At 42.8% G+C, this 17311-nt stretch overlaps 2 protein-coding genes across 9 annotated transcripts in view; both read left to right on the top strand.

The window, feature by feature from the left end:
- The window catches only part of LOC137100052 (microtubule-associated serine/threonine-protein kinase 1-like), a 39131-nt gene extending 30527 nt beyond the window's left edge, over window positions 1–8604 (top strand). For 6 of the 7 annotated variants that reach the window (XM_067477652.1, XM_067477651.1, XM_067477657.1 and 3 more), the window contains 11 exons: window positions 83–184; window positions 1172–1294; window positions 1700–1809; window positions 1896–2056; window positions 2138–2382; window positions 3058–3270; window positions 3358–3587; window positions 3947–4069; window positions 4537–4673; window positions 4749–4936; window positions 5110–8604. In XM_067477652.1, the coding sequence (XP_067333753.1) occupies window positions 83–184; window positions 1172–1294; window positions 1700–1809; window positions 1896–2056; window positions 2138–2382; window positions 3058–3270; window positions 3358–3587; window positions 3947–4069; window positions 4537–4673; window positions 4749–4936; window positions 5110–6677 (3200 nt within the window). In that variant the 3' untranslated portion in view covers window positions 6678–8604. The remainder of the gene's footprint in view (window positions 1–82; window positions 185–1171; window positions 1295–1699; window positions 1810–1895; window positions 2057–2137; window positions 2383–3057; window positions 3271–3357; window positions 3588–3946; window positions 4070–4536; window positions 4674–4748; window positions 4937–5109) is intronic. The other variant, XM_067477653.1, reaches the window with a different exon arrangement.
- A 1549-nt stretch (window positions 8605–10153) lies between these two features.
- LOC137100056 (cysteine protease atg4da-like) lies at window positions 10154–16936 on the top strand. Of its 2 annotated transcripts, none has more exons than XR_010910842.1 (11): window positions 10154–10297; window positions 11691–11923; window positions 12714–12797; window positions 12869–13042; window positions 13143–13434; window positions 13514–13578; window positions 14518–14645; window positions 14871–14949; window positions 15050–15253; window positions 15826–15945; window positions 16301–16440. XR_010910842.1 is itself a non-coding variant. In XM_067477664.1 (11 exons), the coding sequence occupies exons 2-11, from the start codon at window positions 11734–11736 to the stop codon at window positions 16463–16465; spliced, it is 1374 nt and encodes a 457-aa protein (XP_067333765.1). In that variant the 5' UTR covers window positions 10154–10297; window positions 11691–11733; the 3' UTR covers window positions 16466–16936. The 2 variants fall into 2 exon arrangements, 1 of the variants encoding a protein (XP_067333765.1); XM_067477664.1 differs by having other exon boundaries at window positions 15050–15126; window positions 16301–16936.
- Window positions 16937–17311: the final 375 nt, after the last annotated feature.

Here is a 17311-nt window from a genome sequence, read left to right as displayed (position 1 = left end):
GCTGGATACATTAAGACGCTGCTGTTCTTCATCACCTTCACGTGTCTCTTCGTGTCCCCCGTCTCCGTCTGCTGTCTTGCAGACGACATAGTGTGGCCAGAGGGGGATGAGGCTCTACCTGTCGACGCCCAGCACCTGATCTCCTCCCTCCTACAGACCAATCCGCTGGTTCGACTGGGCACAGGTTAAAACTGGATCCTACTCTGATTCGTGTAACAGAATTAGTTTCATCCAGCTGAACTCAGTCTGGTTTAGTTTGTCTCAGCTTCAACTCATTACCTGCCTACATTTATGACAGTTGAATATTCTAACAAACACTATTTCAACAGTTTGGAAAACTGCTTCCTATTTTCTTTTACTTTTTCCATATTTTATTCCAGCTGTTCATCTTGTCTGTCTGTTGCAGCTTTCTACCTTAACTTTTTAGCTGAATGCTTAAGTTTAGGTTTCTACTTTAGCTTTTTTCTGTTGTCTAATCATTTCAACTGTCACTAACATCTTTGGATATTTAGGTTTATTCAATATTTTCCTTTTCAACTGCATCCACTGCTTTTAGCCATCAGCTCATTACTCTGAATACTTTTGTTTAGGATTTACATTAAGTTGGCCCTAATGCATTGTAGGTTCACTATTTCCAATAATTATCTGTGAGTTTTAGCTGTTTTAAAATCTTAGCACTACTCGCTAACAATTTCAGAGCTACATTACTTTAACTCCCTCACCCACTACTTTTATCTGGTTCCAATATTTAACCATTTATTTTAGCGAAGTTTAAAAATTAATGTATTACTTTAGCAAGTTTGACTGTTTTAAATATTTTAGGCTGATTATTAAGACCGCTGGTCTTAATAATGTCATGGAGGACCAGGGTCAGTGTGGCGACTGTGATCAGTCTGCAGCTACACAGCCCCATACACAGCAACCCGGGATACACTGTAATTCAATAGTTATTATTAAAAAAAGACATATTTTCATATTCAAACCAGCAGGTGTAGTTGCCGTTGTGGCTGAGCAGTGTATGACCCACTGACCTGTCGTGCTGCAGGTAGGCCCACACAGGTGGTTCACCTGAACTAGTCACTTTTTCTCAGGCGGTAGTTTGCTTTAAGGCTGCATCTACCTGTCGTGGAAATGACGTTGCCTCTCTCCCACCACCTTCTCCACCCTCTAGGTGGGGCCTTTGAAGTGAAGCAACACTCATTCTTCACAGAGGTGAACTGGAACAGTCTGCTGAGACACAAAGCAGAGTTCATCCCTCACCTTGAGTCGGAGGAAGACACCAGTTACTTTGACAGTGAGTCCACTCGTGCAAATGTGGGAAGCTTTTCCCCGGTTTGAGTCAAGGCTCTGTACAAGGTGTTTGAAGGTTATTGAGCCTCAGGTAAACCACACAAAGAGACGCAAAACATCCCAAACTGATGACAAGTGCCTTAGAACTACCCAGACGAGACACCGGACAGCGAGAATAGACCAAAACAGAGAGAGACACAAAGGGACCCAGAAAAGATATAAAAATACCAGACATTGTATTAGCATCAGAGACAGGTTCCTAAATATAAGAGCTTCCTTCTAATCAATCAGCAGGACCATCTTTAGACCTGAATGACTCGCAGATTCATTTTCGTGTAGGAATAATTAACTGCTCGTTGGTTTTGTGGCTATTTTTACGTTGAAACATCTCATTACCTTTCTTCATCAGCCCGCTCCGAGCGCTACCACCACGTGCACTCGTATGACGAAGACGACACGAACGATGATGAACCTGTGGAAATACATCATTTCTCATCCTGCTCCCCTCGTTTCAGCAAGGTCAGACCTGACATTCCCGTTAAAACCTCTTTCTGAAAGTGAGAATGTGTGAAGCTTTTCATCAGTGGTGTTGCGTGGGCCTGCAGGTGTACAGCAGCATGGAGCATCTGTCCCAGCTGGAGCATAAACCCCATGTCGTGACTCTACGGGAGCACAAGGTCCCCAGGGAGGACCGAGTGGCCAAGAGAGAGAGCCTGGGAAGCGTGACCCTCAGGGACAAGAGCTGGAGGACGGGATCACCGGAGATGTGAGTGTAGCCGGCACCTCTTCGTGATCAGTGTCAGTCAGGAAAGTCTTTACACCAAAGTAAAACCTCCGTCTTTTTTAGGAAGCGCTTGTCCTGCTCTGAGTCCTCCTTCACCGAGAGCGAGTCCAGCCCGCCCTCTGGAGCCCGGAGACGCTTCTCCGCCCTCATGGATTCCCACCGTTTGCCATCCCCTCTGGAAGTTGACTCCGAGGTGCCTCCATCCAGCAGGCAGGCTTCAGTGAAGGCCAGAGGGACTTCGTTGGAAGGAGCCGCCGCCTGTGATCTGAGAACCTACCTCAAAGAGAGCAACGGAGTCACAGCCGGAGGTAGGAAGTAAAAAAGAGAGAGGCGGTGAGTGAGTATGTATAGGAGTGTAGTTTAAAGGTACTTTTCATTGAGTATAGCTTTGTTTCTCCTTCCCTTCATGTAAACTGCAGTTGTAGGATGTAACGAACTCATAAATGTTAATAAATCAATCCATTTTTATAGCTTAAGCAGCTCTCAATACATAAAGTGGGTAAAATAAGCTCGACTTTCACCTTCTCCTGCATCGTCCACATCAAGTCGCTAAAAACCATAGCATGTGGGAAAGTTGATGACTTTTCACAGTAATCTGTCAGAAATGAGGTTTGTGAAGTGGGTCTCTCTTTGTCTGTACATGAAATAAACTTGGACATTTCAAAATTTCTGCAGAAACTTTATTTATGAGGCACACGTGGAACCAATCTGGACTGGACTTCCAGATAAATAGAACAGCATCAAGTTCAATTGTTTTTACATTTTCATTAGTAACTCAGTCCGATTGAGACTCGCGACCATTTCTTGCAGTACTACTACTTCTGGGCTTAAGGTACATTTTAATACTGTAACTTGACTAAAGAATTTAAATTGGTACTAGGACTTTGAAAATTTACGGGAGAATTGAGATCGTGTCCGCATCCAATGTACATCCGCAACATCTTTTCCTTTACTGTGTATTATGCCTGGAACATATTCCACAGAAAAGCTTTTGAGACCTGCCGATGTGTCGTTGCCTCTGCCAGTTCTGGGGCTTCCAGACCCGCAGGGGCCCCGTGGAGCCACTACTGACCTGGTGCTGCGAAGGGTTCGCCATCAGCAGCTCTCCGCCGAAGGAGAAAAGCAAAGCTCACGACCAGGAACCAAAGTGATCAAATCTGCTTCTGCTACCGCTCTGTCCGTCATGATCCCTGCAGGTAAATACACATCCGACAGTAACTGTGAGAACATATTCAGCATTTAATCCTGGAATGCAAATGTAACTCCAGTCGTTCTTTTCACAGTGGAGCAACATGGCGCCTCCCCTCTGGCGAGCCCCATGTCTCCTCGCTCCCTCTCATCCTACCCGTCCTCCCGTGACTCCTCTCCCAGCCGAGACTACTCTCCCGTGGTCAACGTCCTGCATTCGCCCATCACCATCCATCGCTCTGGGAAGAAGTACGGTTTCACTCTCCGAGCCATCAGAGTCTACATGGGAGACAGTGACGTTTACAGTGTCCATCACATTGTCTGGGTGAGGAACACTAGTGTTGTGCTCCGCGATGAGAAGGAAATGTTCACGCTCCACAGTTTCTGCAGGTCTTATGAAGTTTTAAAAAGCACTGGACGTTTGTTTTAATGATAATGTCGACATTCCAACGTTAAGATACTGTAATTCTTTCCTCCCTGTGTTGTGTGGAGTGTTACATTGTTTTCTACTTTTAAACCGGAAGCAGTTTGTTCAGTTATTACTCTTGTGGAAGCTACTAGGGTTGTATGACAATTCACACGTCTTCAGAAAATGGGGGAAACACAATTCTTAATACGATTATGATTATAAATAGCTATTCTATATGTAAAGGTATAAATCCTTTTCATTTGGTTTAATTACAGCATATAGAGGACGGAGGTCCGGCCCAGGAGGCTGGACTCAGAGCCGGAGACCTCATCACCCACGTAAACGGGGAGTCAGTCCACGGTCTGGTCCACACAGAGGTGGTGGAGCTCATCCTGAAGGTGAAAGGGACAAACCTACTGTTTTATTAATAACCTCATCTCCATAAATGTTTAGATGGTGTGTAAAACCTAAATAAAACACAATGCAATGATTTGCAAATCTTCATTTATCCAGATTTTATTCACTAACATAAACAATATCAGATGTTGGAACTGTGAAATATTACCATTATATTAGCTCATTCTGGATTTGATGGATTTGATTTGAGGGTTAGGGTTGTTGTTTTGTTGCCTGTTCCAACTTGAAATGTGTTGCTGACATGAAATTCAAAATGAGCTCATATTTTCTATGAAATGGTAAAATGTCTGTTTCAACATCTGATACGTTTATGTATGTTTATGTGAATGAAATATGGGTTGATGTTCTGTTTTATTTCACTTTTACACATCGTCCCATCTTCTTTGAAATTAGGGTTGTGATTACCTCTCACGATAACATGATTCATTCACGCATGAATGTTCTGTAGAGTGGAAACAAGGTGACGGTTACAACTACTCCCTTTGAGAACACCTCCATCAAAGTGGGTCCTGCCCGCAAGTCCAGCTATAAATCCAAGATGGCACGGCGCAGCAAGAGAACAGGACCCAAGGACAAGGGACAAGAGTAAGTTACTGCAACACATGACATTTGTTTATTCCCCTCAACATGTATTTATTAAATCCTTTTAATTCTTTGCAGTAAGAAACGAAGCTCCCTGTTCAGGAAAATCACCAAGCAGTCCAACCTGCTCCACACCAGCCGGAGCCTCTCCTCCTTAAATCGCTCTCTGTCGTCTGGAGACAGTCTGCCAGGGTCCCCCACCCACGGCCTCTCAGCCCGCTCGCCCACTCAGACTTACCGCTCCACTCTCGAATCCCCTTATCTGGGTTGGTATGGACGTAGCATGTCTCCGTCACTTGGTTTGACTTTATCTTAGACATATATTTTAGGGGCTGCATTAAAGGCTTAAACATTTCAAAGACAAAAGAAACAGATTAGGGGAAAAATCAAACTGAATTCCTGACAGCATGGAAATAAGTGGATCTCCTTCTCTCCTCAGGCACCTCCTCCCAGAGCAGCTCCCCAGCGTCCAGCACCCCCAACTCTCCTGCAGCCTCCCACCACATGAGGCCCAGCTCCCTGCATGGCCTCTCTCCCAAACTGCACCGCCAGTACCGCTCTGCCCGCTGCAAATCTGCCGGCAACATCCCTCTGTCGCCTTTGGCTCACACTCCCTCCCCCACCACCTCCTCTCCTCCGCCTCTCACTGGTCACACAGTCGGGAGCTCCAACACCACGCAGATGTTTCCCGCCAAGCTGCACTCCTCACCTCCCGTCGCACGCCCTCGGCCCAAGAGTGCAGAGCCCCCCAGATCCCCCCTGCTGCAACGGGTGCAATCGGCGGAGAAGCTAGGCACACCAATCCTGCCCTCCTCCTCCTCCTCATCATCGTCGCCTTCTCCTCTGACGAGTGGCGTGTCGTTGCGCAAGCACAGCCTGGAGGTGGCGCATGGCGACTACAGGAGAGAATCCTTCCACTGTGAGCACAGTCTGCAGAGTCTGCTAGAGATAGAGGGAGAGAATGGACCGGCCCCACCGTCTCCTTCATCCTCCTCCTCCCCCTCTCCCCCCATGGGAGGGGAGACTGGGGGCCTGAAACCTGCGAGGAGGCTGGGAAGGCAGGAATCACCGCTCAGCCACGACACGCTGATCGAAGCAAAAGAGAAGGATGCCCCAACCACAGCATCTGAGACTGTGAGCAAAGCCGTTAAAGATGACTCCACGACCAGTGCTCTGGACACTAGTCAGACATTATCCTCTGCTGAGGTTCAGAAGACTAACATAAATGCAGCCGTAGTGGAAGAAAAGTCTAGTCTAGCACTGGTCTCATCCACTTCCAAGCCCAGTACTGGGGACAAACCTCCACATGCAAGCTCTGCGACATCTGAGGCAACAGCCTCCATGAGTAAACCCACTGAGATGTCAACTCTGGGCTCATCAAAAGGCCTCGAGCAGCAAGACAGCAAGCAGCAGGCAAAGAGTGGAGCTGCAGCTAAACCTCAAGAGAAGAGTGAAATGAAAGGCACAGTAGGTACAGACAGGCGTAGTGTGCAGCAAGCACCCTCTGCAGAGCAGTCCAAGCCCTGCAAAGGCTCCGAGACGGGAGAGAAAGGCGCCGTCAGTGGCAGCGACAAAGCAGCCGAGACGCCCAAGACCAAAGGACCTGCACCCCCAATTCCAGCCCACGCTCAAGCTGCAGATTGTTTGCCAACTTCTTCCAGATCCAGAGCAGAGAAGGTATCGGGCAGCTTCCGTGGGGCGAGAGAGGAGAGGGCTACACTGGAGGTGCTGGAGGAGCATCCCACGTCTCCCTCGTCTAAGTCTCGCCCCATGTCTGCAGGGGACAAAGCCAGCTTTGTCACGCAGCTCACAAGCGTGGCCAAAACAGTGCTCGGGCCAATAAAGGGGGGATCGCAGGAGGGGGCCAAGGTTAAAGATCACTTAGCTGGAAAAGCAGAGCCTTCATCTGGGGCTGGACGTCGGGGAGCTCAGACAGCAACTTCGCCAGGTGCTGGAACAGTCCAGTGTGATAAAGGAACCGCTCGGAGCTCCAAGCATCATTCATGATAGAAGCTCTTCAGTGCGAGTCGGACTCTCCCATGTAATGCCTTTTACTGTAGCATCATTTTGACATATCATGAATTAACGTGGCTTAGAATGAAGAGAAGAAACACCAAAGACACGTGAACACATAGGATGTGAACAGAGATGCATCAGCTTCTGTTATGGTATCATAATGTAGGCCTGTGTACGTTCATCCCAATGTGTTGTATATATGTCTTAATGCATGTCTGACATTGTACATTAGACAGAATATAAATCAGACCTTAAGGTAGCGAACACTGTGAACAACTTTTCAAAAGGCAGGATTCTGTTTCCAAATGGGCATTAACCCCCAACCCATACAGCATGTCATCAATGTTCGGCTAGTGAAAGGGATCCGGCGCGGAAAGGAGCAAGCAACATGCTGTAGTCGACGAACTGGACCAAAATGCTCGCAGTCATCGAAGCCGCTGGTTTCAGAGCTGCTTAAGGGCTGGAGACGAGAGGAACTTGCACAGGGACACTATGCAATGTGCTCACGATGCCACTTTTTCTGGTGTCCCCTACTAACATGTTTACACGAAGAGCAAACGGAAGACAGAGGAAAGGGTTGCAATAAGCCAAGCATTTCATTTTAAAAGATGTCTCTAGCGTTTGTAGTGAACTGTGCATCAATCTGAATATTTTAGACTGTTAGGTAAATACATTGTGTGTGTACAGCAGTGGTTCCCACTCTTTTAGGCTTGTGACCCTTTAAATTCCAGTGCAGCCATTGTGCTCCACTCTGATTATACAAGCTAAAACTTTATTTTACTTGTGTTCCACTAAAGTACCGTTTATTTCTTCAGGTAGTTCCATTAGGGTATTTTGAAGCTAGACCTGGCAACAAGAAGCATTCATAATAAGACTTTTACAGTGATTTACAATAACAAGTACAAGTACTAAACAGCTATGTCCAACAGAAATTGAGGAAATGGAAATTTAAAAAAAATAATAATTTCTGCCCATCTAAGCTGAAGTAGCGATTGGATCATAGCGATACAAACTGACTACTGAGATCTGAGGTGTAGCAGGCTTCACTGTGGAGTTAAAGCTGGTGTGGACTGGAAGCCTCACACACAGATATAAAATAGTGTCGTCTGCATTAAAATTTACACACTCACAAAGTATTAATCAGGTAAAATCAGGGATGTTTTCGCTGCCTGAAGGATCTAAAAACGTCCCAGCTGCAAAAACTTTTTTTAAATTGATGACAAGCGCTGTTTAGTTGTTGAAGGTATTTTTATTTGATATTTATTGGAGGAAATTTGTATCACAAGTCCTCCTGCTTTGGCAAACAAACACCCAAGTCACAACTGTCATTAAATAACCTCTTGATGAAACTACTGTCTTTTATTCACAAAGCGCATTTGTCTTTTTTTTTTTTTATCATATTAAAGCTCCAGTATGTCCAACATTGTCCAACATTTTCTAATGGAAATATCTTTTAAAACGAAGTAGGTCTTGAGAATGCAAGAAAAACCTGTGGATTTGGGTGTAAAAGGTTTTGGGCCTCTATTTGAAAAACGTTACGGCCAGAGATTTGCCCCGAAATGTTTATCCACACAGAATTTTAATGATTTCTGCTTCATCAGTAAGTTTAGCAGATTCTTATTTGATCTAAATTGATACTGACTAATATCTGAATGGCTGTGCAGAGCGTGGTAGAGCATAGTGGAGCGTAGCAGAGAAACGAGGAGGAGGAGGCCTGGATGTGGACAGATTGCTGGCTCATACTGTAGCTTTAATATGAATAAACTGAATTAAAAATGATGCAGAATATGAATGGCATGTTTGCTTTTTTTTAAAATATACAGGCCTACAATACAAGACTTTTATTGTAAATCTGCTGATTCATATAAAGGTCGTTCAGTGTAGCTTCTTCTTCAATGTTTATCAGAATAGTGAAAATCTGAGGAAAAATGTATTTATTATCTGAAAAGGAAATTATGGCTTTGTGTGGTGAAATATGTTTTATTATAAGAAGCGTAATAGCTCTCACAGGAGAGAAAGCTGCGAAGGCTCTTACATTCTCTGTTTGTGCACATACAGTTATATATATATATATATATTGTCACGTGTGAGGGAACATGCCAGGGTTTTATGTTAAAGATGATGTGGTTTTATGTTTTTTACACTTTAATGTACAATGATATGCAATCCATGAGTGCCCAGCTCCGTAACCCTGTGTACCTGTGTCTGTAGCAGACAGGCCACACAGCCGGGAGTAGCTCAGTTCAGACGGGAGTTTTGGTTGAGGTCTAGAGCTGAAATACGATCTAACATTGGGATTCTGCTCTCAGACTGTCTCCCTGTGGATGACACCTGACGAACAAAGACAGATTTGTTAGATTTAATCAGACGTCTGTGGATCTTTACATTTCTTACAACGTAAATTCGATGCTCAATTTTCTTGTTGATGAACACATTTAGATCAGATTTGCAGCTTGAAAGTCTTGATTTTATCTAATATGCTGACTTTAACTTGATTTTAATAAACACAAATTGTTTTTGTGTGTGATGTAAGACTATTGCACATTTGTGTCAACTACATTTTTTCATATTTTTTACATTTGTTTGTTTTCTGTTTTTGTTTTTTTCAAATGTGTTTACATACTATTAGTGAATATTTATTTATTTATGACATCTATCTTATCCACATCTGCATTGAAGTATCTACCAGACGTCTGTGGCCCCAGTTTGTGCAGTTTTGATGTTGATGTTCCATAAATCAGAAATTGTAATGTTGCTGTCATGTCCCTCGTTGTCCAAGTGCTCGACCTTTCTCCGACAGCTCGCTCTGTGACTGTTGTTGTTCATTACATATTTACTAAATACTGTTGTAAAAAAGCAATGCAAAAAGCTTAGAGTGCAGAAATCTAATAAATATTCAGAGAAAACACGTGTTGTGTCTGACTTTTTAACCAGAAAACATTATTATTGCACAACAACAGCAAGACCTTTGCGGATAAGTAAATCTACTTACTTAATTTATTTAATAAAATGTCTTTTAAGGGGGATATTTCTCGGCTTTGTGTTTGTAATTTCACGAATGGTCCCGTATAATGAAAAAACTAAATATATATGTTTAGTCTATTAATAGTGGCTTGTAACAGAGACTATAACATGGAAGTGGGGCAAAGCTGACCCCTTTCAAGGACAAAATATATATATATATATATATATATATATATATATATATATATATATATATATATATATATATATATATATATATATATATATATATATATATATATATATATATATATATATATATATATATTTTGTCCTTATTATTGTTACAAATATCCACCCGGGGGCGGTAATACACCTAAACCAGAGCTCGAGCCTGGAAGCGCCAACAAGCATGAGAAAAAAAAAAAGAACCGGTAACTCAATGTGATTGGTTTTTAATTTGACCAATCCTGATAGTGCTAACACGTGACAAATATAAACAGGAAGTGTCAGCGAATTGACGTCCGCTTTGCTTTTTGGAATTCGAGCTCCGAGCGTTTGACACCAACGTAAAGAAAACATCTTCAGCTGAATCCAGTCGCTGTTAATCTAATGAACGGAAACACAGTAACGATGTGTGGATGAAGGTAAATGCAGCGTTACGCGTTTTACGTCATTAACGTAACTTTTTTTGCGTGTCTGCATCGTTGGCCTCAAAAGTTCATTTGTGGACTTTAAAAACGGAGAAATGACAGCAGGAGTTTGCTCCCAGTGTTTAAGTCCTAACGGGCTACACGTGTGGCTACAAGGTAGATACGCTTATGTATATAGAAATGTAGCGGATAATTATTATTCTAACTAAGATATTTGTAATTAAGTTGACCGAAGATTTTAATATCACACTGACAGTTGGATAATTTATCTTTGCGAACTTTTTAATGTGTTTTATTCCGTAGTGAAACCAAGTAGTGTGTTGTGTTGTGGCAGTGTAGACAACGCAATATACTTTCACCTACATACTTTTAACTGGGTACTTTTCTTGGTGTAATCGTACCAATCATCGGTGTAATCATAAGAGAAACTGATGAAAAGTTGCTGTTAAAGATCCCACTTGACCTTTTTAAGGGTCATACAGTTTTGCCAGCAGTCACTACATTTCTCTAGTTAGAAAGTAGTTTGAGCCACAACTAACATTAATTATCTTGTATATAACTTTAACAAATGGAGAGTAAGAATTCGAGGAGCAGAGCTTTGTTTCTGCTCTTTCCCTTCTCTAATAATTGTCTCATGACGACTCCATGCTGTTGTGCCAGTATTAACAATTGGATGTTGTAACATTCTGAGTACTCGTTGCATCATTTATTGCATTGTGAATATACTGTATCCATGTCACTGGCGTCTGTGCCATGTGATGGTGCAGTTCTCACCATTTCTAGCGAAACAGACATTTTTCAAATTCCTTGAATCACAGGGTGCAGTCACATGGTTTCTCCTTTTACTTGCTGTGATGGAGAATTATTGACTTAGCTGTAGTTAACATCCACCCTCCAGCTCCAGTGAAGATTTCCCCTTTATCATTGGCTGTAGGAAGCTTTTTTGTAGGTTTCCGACACAAATGTACATGTCAAAGTCTTAAATTTAGTTTTAAATTTAGACTTCTTCTCAATTTATGTCATATTATTAAAAAAGTCCCACATATTACAGTGAAAACAGAGTTGGAGTTCTTAACAGAACAGTAAAACAAAGATGTCTCAGTGTATATAGTAAAAAGAATTCTAGATCAATACATTTTCCACACTTTTTCACATTGTTTGTAAAAGTTTATCCTAAACTTCTACAGCCTACTTTGTTTATTCTCTGACAGTGACAGTTTTGATCATTTCTGGCTCGTTACACCACCACAGTGAATTTAAAGTGTTGACTGTCAGCTTTCATTTCACAAAAGTTGATTTCAGGTGTAGCGTGTGCAATTGAAAGCTGTGGCAGTGTACAGAACCACTGTCCAAACCCTTAAAGATCTGTCTGTGTTGGTTTTGTCAGGCTGCCATGGAGATCAGCAGCGTTTCTCCTCAGTTCAGCTGTAATGAATCCCAGTACCTCATCAGGACCTCCAGAGGACCAGTCCTCTGCAGATGAGTTCATGGATGACTGGCTCTTGCTCTCTACTGAGTCTGCTGGGCCTCAAGTCCAGGAAGCAAGCATTGACCACGAGGCAGAGGACAAGAGCAAGCTCAAATCCAAGCTGGTCTCAGCATGGAACAGTGTTAAATATGGTCAGTTTTAATATTTTCTGCGTGAAGGAGCAGGGCCTGTATATACAAAGCACCTCAGAGCAGGAAATGTGTTTCTAGAGGTTTTTTTTGGGGGGGTGGGGGGTGGTATTGTCCTTTCGGGTTATCCCGTGAGTTCCGGGTCGCCATAGCCGATCATTGTCCGAATGTTGATTTCCTGACACAAACCTCCCCAATTTCTACCGGGCTTGGTCCGGCACTGCACGGCTGTTGTTAGAGTATCTAATGAAATTCTTGGAGTGGCACATTTTGCTTGTATTTTTAGGACTAAAACACACATTTATTACTGTTCCTAATTTAGAGAATCAGTCCTTTCTCTATTAAAATGTAGCAGAGCTCCAGACCTGTTCAAACTGGTGAGGAGTTGTGAGGAGACGGTGTTCAGACAGACATGTAGGTTCAGAGATGTTTCTAACATATAATGACAAGAAGTTTTTGTTTTTTTTGTGACAGTTTTGTGACAGATGTAGTAGATGATGGAAAAAAATGCTGCCTCCAAACCACAGTCACCAGAATTACTTATTTTAATATTTTAGCAGCTGATTTGGATCCATCAGAACTGTTAAATCAAACACTGAGTGCATCACAGATCCATTCATTCAGACAAGTTTTATTTATTGTAAATCTCTGGTTTCCCTGACGTTGTTGGAATCATTAGCGGTGAACACAGATAAAGTAATCGACCCACTGACAGGGAACCAAAAATGATGTGAACTGAGCCCAAATCACTTGTTCTAGATTTAACAGTTTCTCTTTCCCTTGAATGTTTTAGGCTGGTCTTGGAAGCAGAAATCCAAGTTCAGCAAGAGATCCCCTGTGGTCTTGCTGGGAACCTCCTATGAGCTCAAAGATCAAGGTGACGTCCTAAACATTTGGCTTTTGTCTAAAATGATCGTGTGATGTTAATTCAAGCTGTAACTGTGTCAGGGGAGAGAGAAAGTTTCCGCCGCTCCTTTGTCTCCCTCCTGTGGCTGACGTACAGACGTGGTTTCACTCCGCTGGCCGGCTGCGGCCTGACCACCGACAGCGGCTGGGGTTGCGTTCTGCGCACAGGGCAGATGCTGCTGGCACAAGGTCTGCTGCTGCACCTGCTACCACCAGGTGACGACACACAGAGATGCACTGCAATGTCACAGACTGGATGTAGTCCACATTCTTACTCGTACACTATCTTACTACTCCACCTTTGAATCATTTTGAGGTTGGACTTGCTCTGTGAGCCACCATGTGGTCAAAGATGACATGGACCTGGAGAGTCACCCTGCAGATGATGGGCAGAGTTTCAAAGATGGTCCCAAGAAGAGAAGCCGAACCCTGAGCTTAGGTTCCCGGCTGGAAAGACCCAGGGAGGCAAAGCACAGAAGAGTGGTGTCTTGGTTTGCAGACCAGCCCTCAGCCCCTTTTGGGTTACACCAGTTGGTGGAGTTGGGCAAAAGCTCAGGGAAGAAAGCCGGAGACTGGTATGGTCCTTCTATCGTGGCTCATGTCATCAGGTGAGACCTTAAGTGAGGACTAAACAGTCCATGTGTTAGCAAGATGTCACATCCTACAGTTAATATCATCTTGTTTCAGGAAAGCTGTGGCAGCATCATCGCACCTTCCTGACCTGGTTGTGTATGTAGCACAAGACTGCACTGGTGAGTCCTTCACAGTAATCGGTGTATTTGACCTCAGACGTGGCAAACACACATTAGCCAGTGGATTTTACTGACTGATGCTTAATTTCTGATCTTTTTGTTTGTTGGTGACATCTGTCCAGCTGCTTGGCTGCCACCCGTGATCAGATGTAACTGAAATAAGTCAGATGTGAACAATAACAGGAAGTCAGTTTGTGTGACAGTCAAAGTGAGCACTTTCCGTTTGTCCTGAACAATGAATGAAAGTCCAACACATGCTCCTTTTTCCATCGACCCTCTTGCCTGTTGATCTCCTCTATCTCCTCTTTTTACCGGCTGTAAGGAGCCGACGCTGAAAGATGACGACAGGTGATATGTGCAGAGAAGTCAGATGTAAAAAAAAAAAGTAAAAATAAAATCTAATTAATTCTGATCTTGGCATTCTGACAGTTGTCGCCACAAGAGGAAGTTGAATAGAATGAAGAAACCTGATTTGCTTTGTTCACACCTGGTTTGTCTCTTAATGGCAACAATCTGATTTTGGTCACTTTAGCACTGCAGCTAAAGTGACCAACACTGCAGCTGCGGGGTTCTGGACTGGCTGCCAGTGGGCTGGGGTCTTTTTGTAGCTCCTCGCTACTACAGGAGCAGGTCTGAACTTCCACCTGCAGGTTCTGCTTCTGTTTTAACTGTCCCCTGCCTGCATTGGAGACAAACTTGAGGAGCTAAATGTTGTTCCTCTTCAGGACATGGTACTAAATCAAGCTCCAGTTGTGGAGGGAGGATGTGGGTGTTATCAGACATGTGGAGCATAATTCGCTCCAAACCTTTTCTCATATGGATTGTCTGCCCTGGTTTTGAGTTTTATGAAAATGTCCGTGCAGTTTTGATTTTAGGGTTATAATAAACCATCAGTCTGGAGATGCCTACAAATGTGTCTTTCCTTCTCTGTGTGTTCAGTTTACTTGGAGGACGTGAAGAGGGCGTGTGAGCGGCCTCCACCTCAGCCCTGGAAGTCTGTCATCATCCTGGTTCCTGTGAGGCTCGGAGGACAAGATCTTAATCCCACCTACATAACCTGTGTCAAAGTATCTAAACGATATTTGAATGCATTCACTCCTCTGTTCTCTCTGGGTAAACTGAATCATTTGTGGGAAATGTTCAACACCAGCAGCTCTTAAAATGAGGGGCTTTGTCATTTGCTTTAAGTATTAACTACAGCGTTATTGGCTCTCAAACCCAGAACAACCACGAATAAGTGTGTGTTGCGTGTACAAAGAGCAACAAAGCCTTCTTCTTTTTTGTCTTCATAGAAACTCTTGATGTTAACTTGCTGCATTGGAATCATTGGGGGCAAACCGAAGCACTCTTTGTTCTTTGTTGGCTTCCAGGGTATGTGCAGTACAGAGTACGTCCCAATTGCTGTCCTCAGCTGTTTCATGACAGTTCTTTCACTTGTTTTCTGTCCTGCTCTGGCCCTGCTGTGTGAAAGGTGACCATCTGCTGTACTTGGATCCTCACTACTGTCAGCCCACAGTGGATACGACAAAGGAGAATTTTCCCTTGGAGGTTTGCAGAAGTAGCATTTCTCTTCTGTCGCCATTCGGCTTTGTGTTCTCAAGTGGCAGCTGGGCTCAGTCACATAAACCCGACCTGACAAACTCTAATATCCATTCGTCAGCACCAACTGTCATAGGCATGTTAGACCTGCGTTCATCTTAGGCCATTTTAGTATTTCATTTTAGCTATAACTTTTTCTGTGCTTGTTCCATTATAGTCAACTTTTGTAATAATTAAAACAGATACTGTTTACACGGGAATTTGTGATAAATACAAAACACAAATTTTAGCATTTAGCAGCATTGTTTAACCACTTATATGTATTTGAATTAAATACATACACAGCTTATAGACATGTTTGACCATTTATACATTTTTATACTAGCTTTCTTTTACATTGTCACCCATTTTTCCACTTTTGTAGCAATTTACACATTAAAAGCGAAATGTTTTAGCAGTTTATCATTAGATTTGCCTTAACAGTTGTCACACACCGGTGTTCAAGTGTTTCAGTTGATTAGATTTACAATAATTTTAATATTTTATTTAATATATAATATAATTTTTATTCTAGTTACTCAGCAGTCTGACTTTTGACTTTATAAATGTTAATAACAGTAGATGTTGCAGTGCATAAATATTTTGGGCTTATACATTTTTCTAATCTTAGTTTTTCTCCTGATCTTCTTCTCTTCACAATGCTGGCAGTCGTTTCACTGTAAATACCCCAGGAAAATGGCTTTTTCACGCATGGATCCCAGCTGCACCATCGGGTTCTATGCTAAGGGCCAAAAGGAATTTGACTCATTGTGCACAGTTGTGAACGAGGTATGTAACTGTGTTGTTTGGGTTGGTTTGTTTTAATGGATCATATAGATAATGTAAAGCTGATAGCACGCAGTGTTAACTATTGGGGGACACCTGGTGCCATCTTGTGAGTATCCCCCCCCTTGGTGAGTTAAAGGCTGTGTTCTGATCGTGTTTGGTGATTTTTGAAAAGCATCGCCACAGTCAGTGAGTAGAGAAGTGCTGCCTGCCCACTGTACTCTCACACTTTGCCGGCTTGTGAATTAGCAGAGGTTGCACTCAGCCACTGTGGAAACGCTCGTGGATTTATTGTTTTTTCAGGTGTAGATACTGCTACAACAGCTGTGTGTGTGTAATTTTTCTTTTTCTCCTATAGGCTCTGTCCACATCTGCAGAGTCGTACCCCATGTTTATATTTGCAGAGGGATGCATTCAGGAGGAGAAGGAACGAAGCGATACACCCAGGCACAACATCACCCACATCCAGAGGAAGAAGAGAGCGAACACGAGCAGCAGCATGGATGAGTTTGTTCTATTGTGAATCGATGATCAATACAATAATGTGACTGTGTAGCTACTACTAAGTGTAATAAGCACCTGAGGCCTGAAAAGGGGTCAAGTATTGGTAATGACACTGCTATATTTTTATTGCCGTTTTTGCTCATTTTTACTTTTTTATTTTTTCTTTTAGGAGGAGAAAGGTGAAATGAATACTAGTTACTTGGTGATCTCTTTAGAATTGTTTGTCAAACTATTTGTGCTTGTCCATAAAATCCACATGGATTTAAAAACAGAAGGATGATGGTTTTATGATGAATCTCTTGCAGGAAGTACGGTGAGAATATTCTTATGAGCTGGATTCTTGTTTTGTCTGAATGGACAGTTTACGGATGAGGACAGGAACACAGTTATTTTTATGAAGACATAAAGGACATGTTTGTGGATTAGATTTGACCTGTTTTTGGATGATGGACTGTATCATTGCACAATAAACTTGAGTACTGTTAAATAATTTAGGACTTATTTAATTTTTGCTATGCTACATTTTAGATTTGTACATGTTACTCAACAATATCCATCTAGAGGCGGCAGTGGCTCAGTTGGTGGAGTGGACTACCGAACATAGGGTCAGAGGTTCGCGTCCATAGCAACATGCGGACAATGATCCTCTGCGGCGACGCTGAACTCACGGGATAAACCGAAAGAGCAAAAAAAACCCCAAAAAGCTCAACTATATTTTTTACCTGACAGCTTAATATACTCTCAGTATGAAATGTATTGATGTGTTGCGGACGAAGCAGTTGACAACTCCAATGTCCACATCTATCTTCTTCATTACTGATGTTTACACATAAATGCATTATTATTTATAATCCAACAATATTCT

This window comes from Channa argus, chromosome 15 (assembly GCF_033026475.1).
Source record: "Channa argus isolate prfri chromosome 15, Channa argus male v1.0, whole genome shotgun sequence".
In the NCBI taxonomy this organism is placed as follows: Eukaryota; Metazoa; Chordata; class Actinopteri; order Anabantiformes; family Channidae; genus Channa; species Channa argus.
Note: the sequence above shows the minus strand (reverse complement) of the source record. Positions and strands in the feature narration are given on the sequence as shown.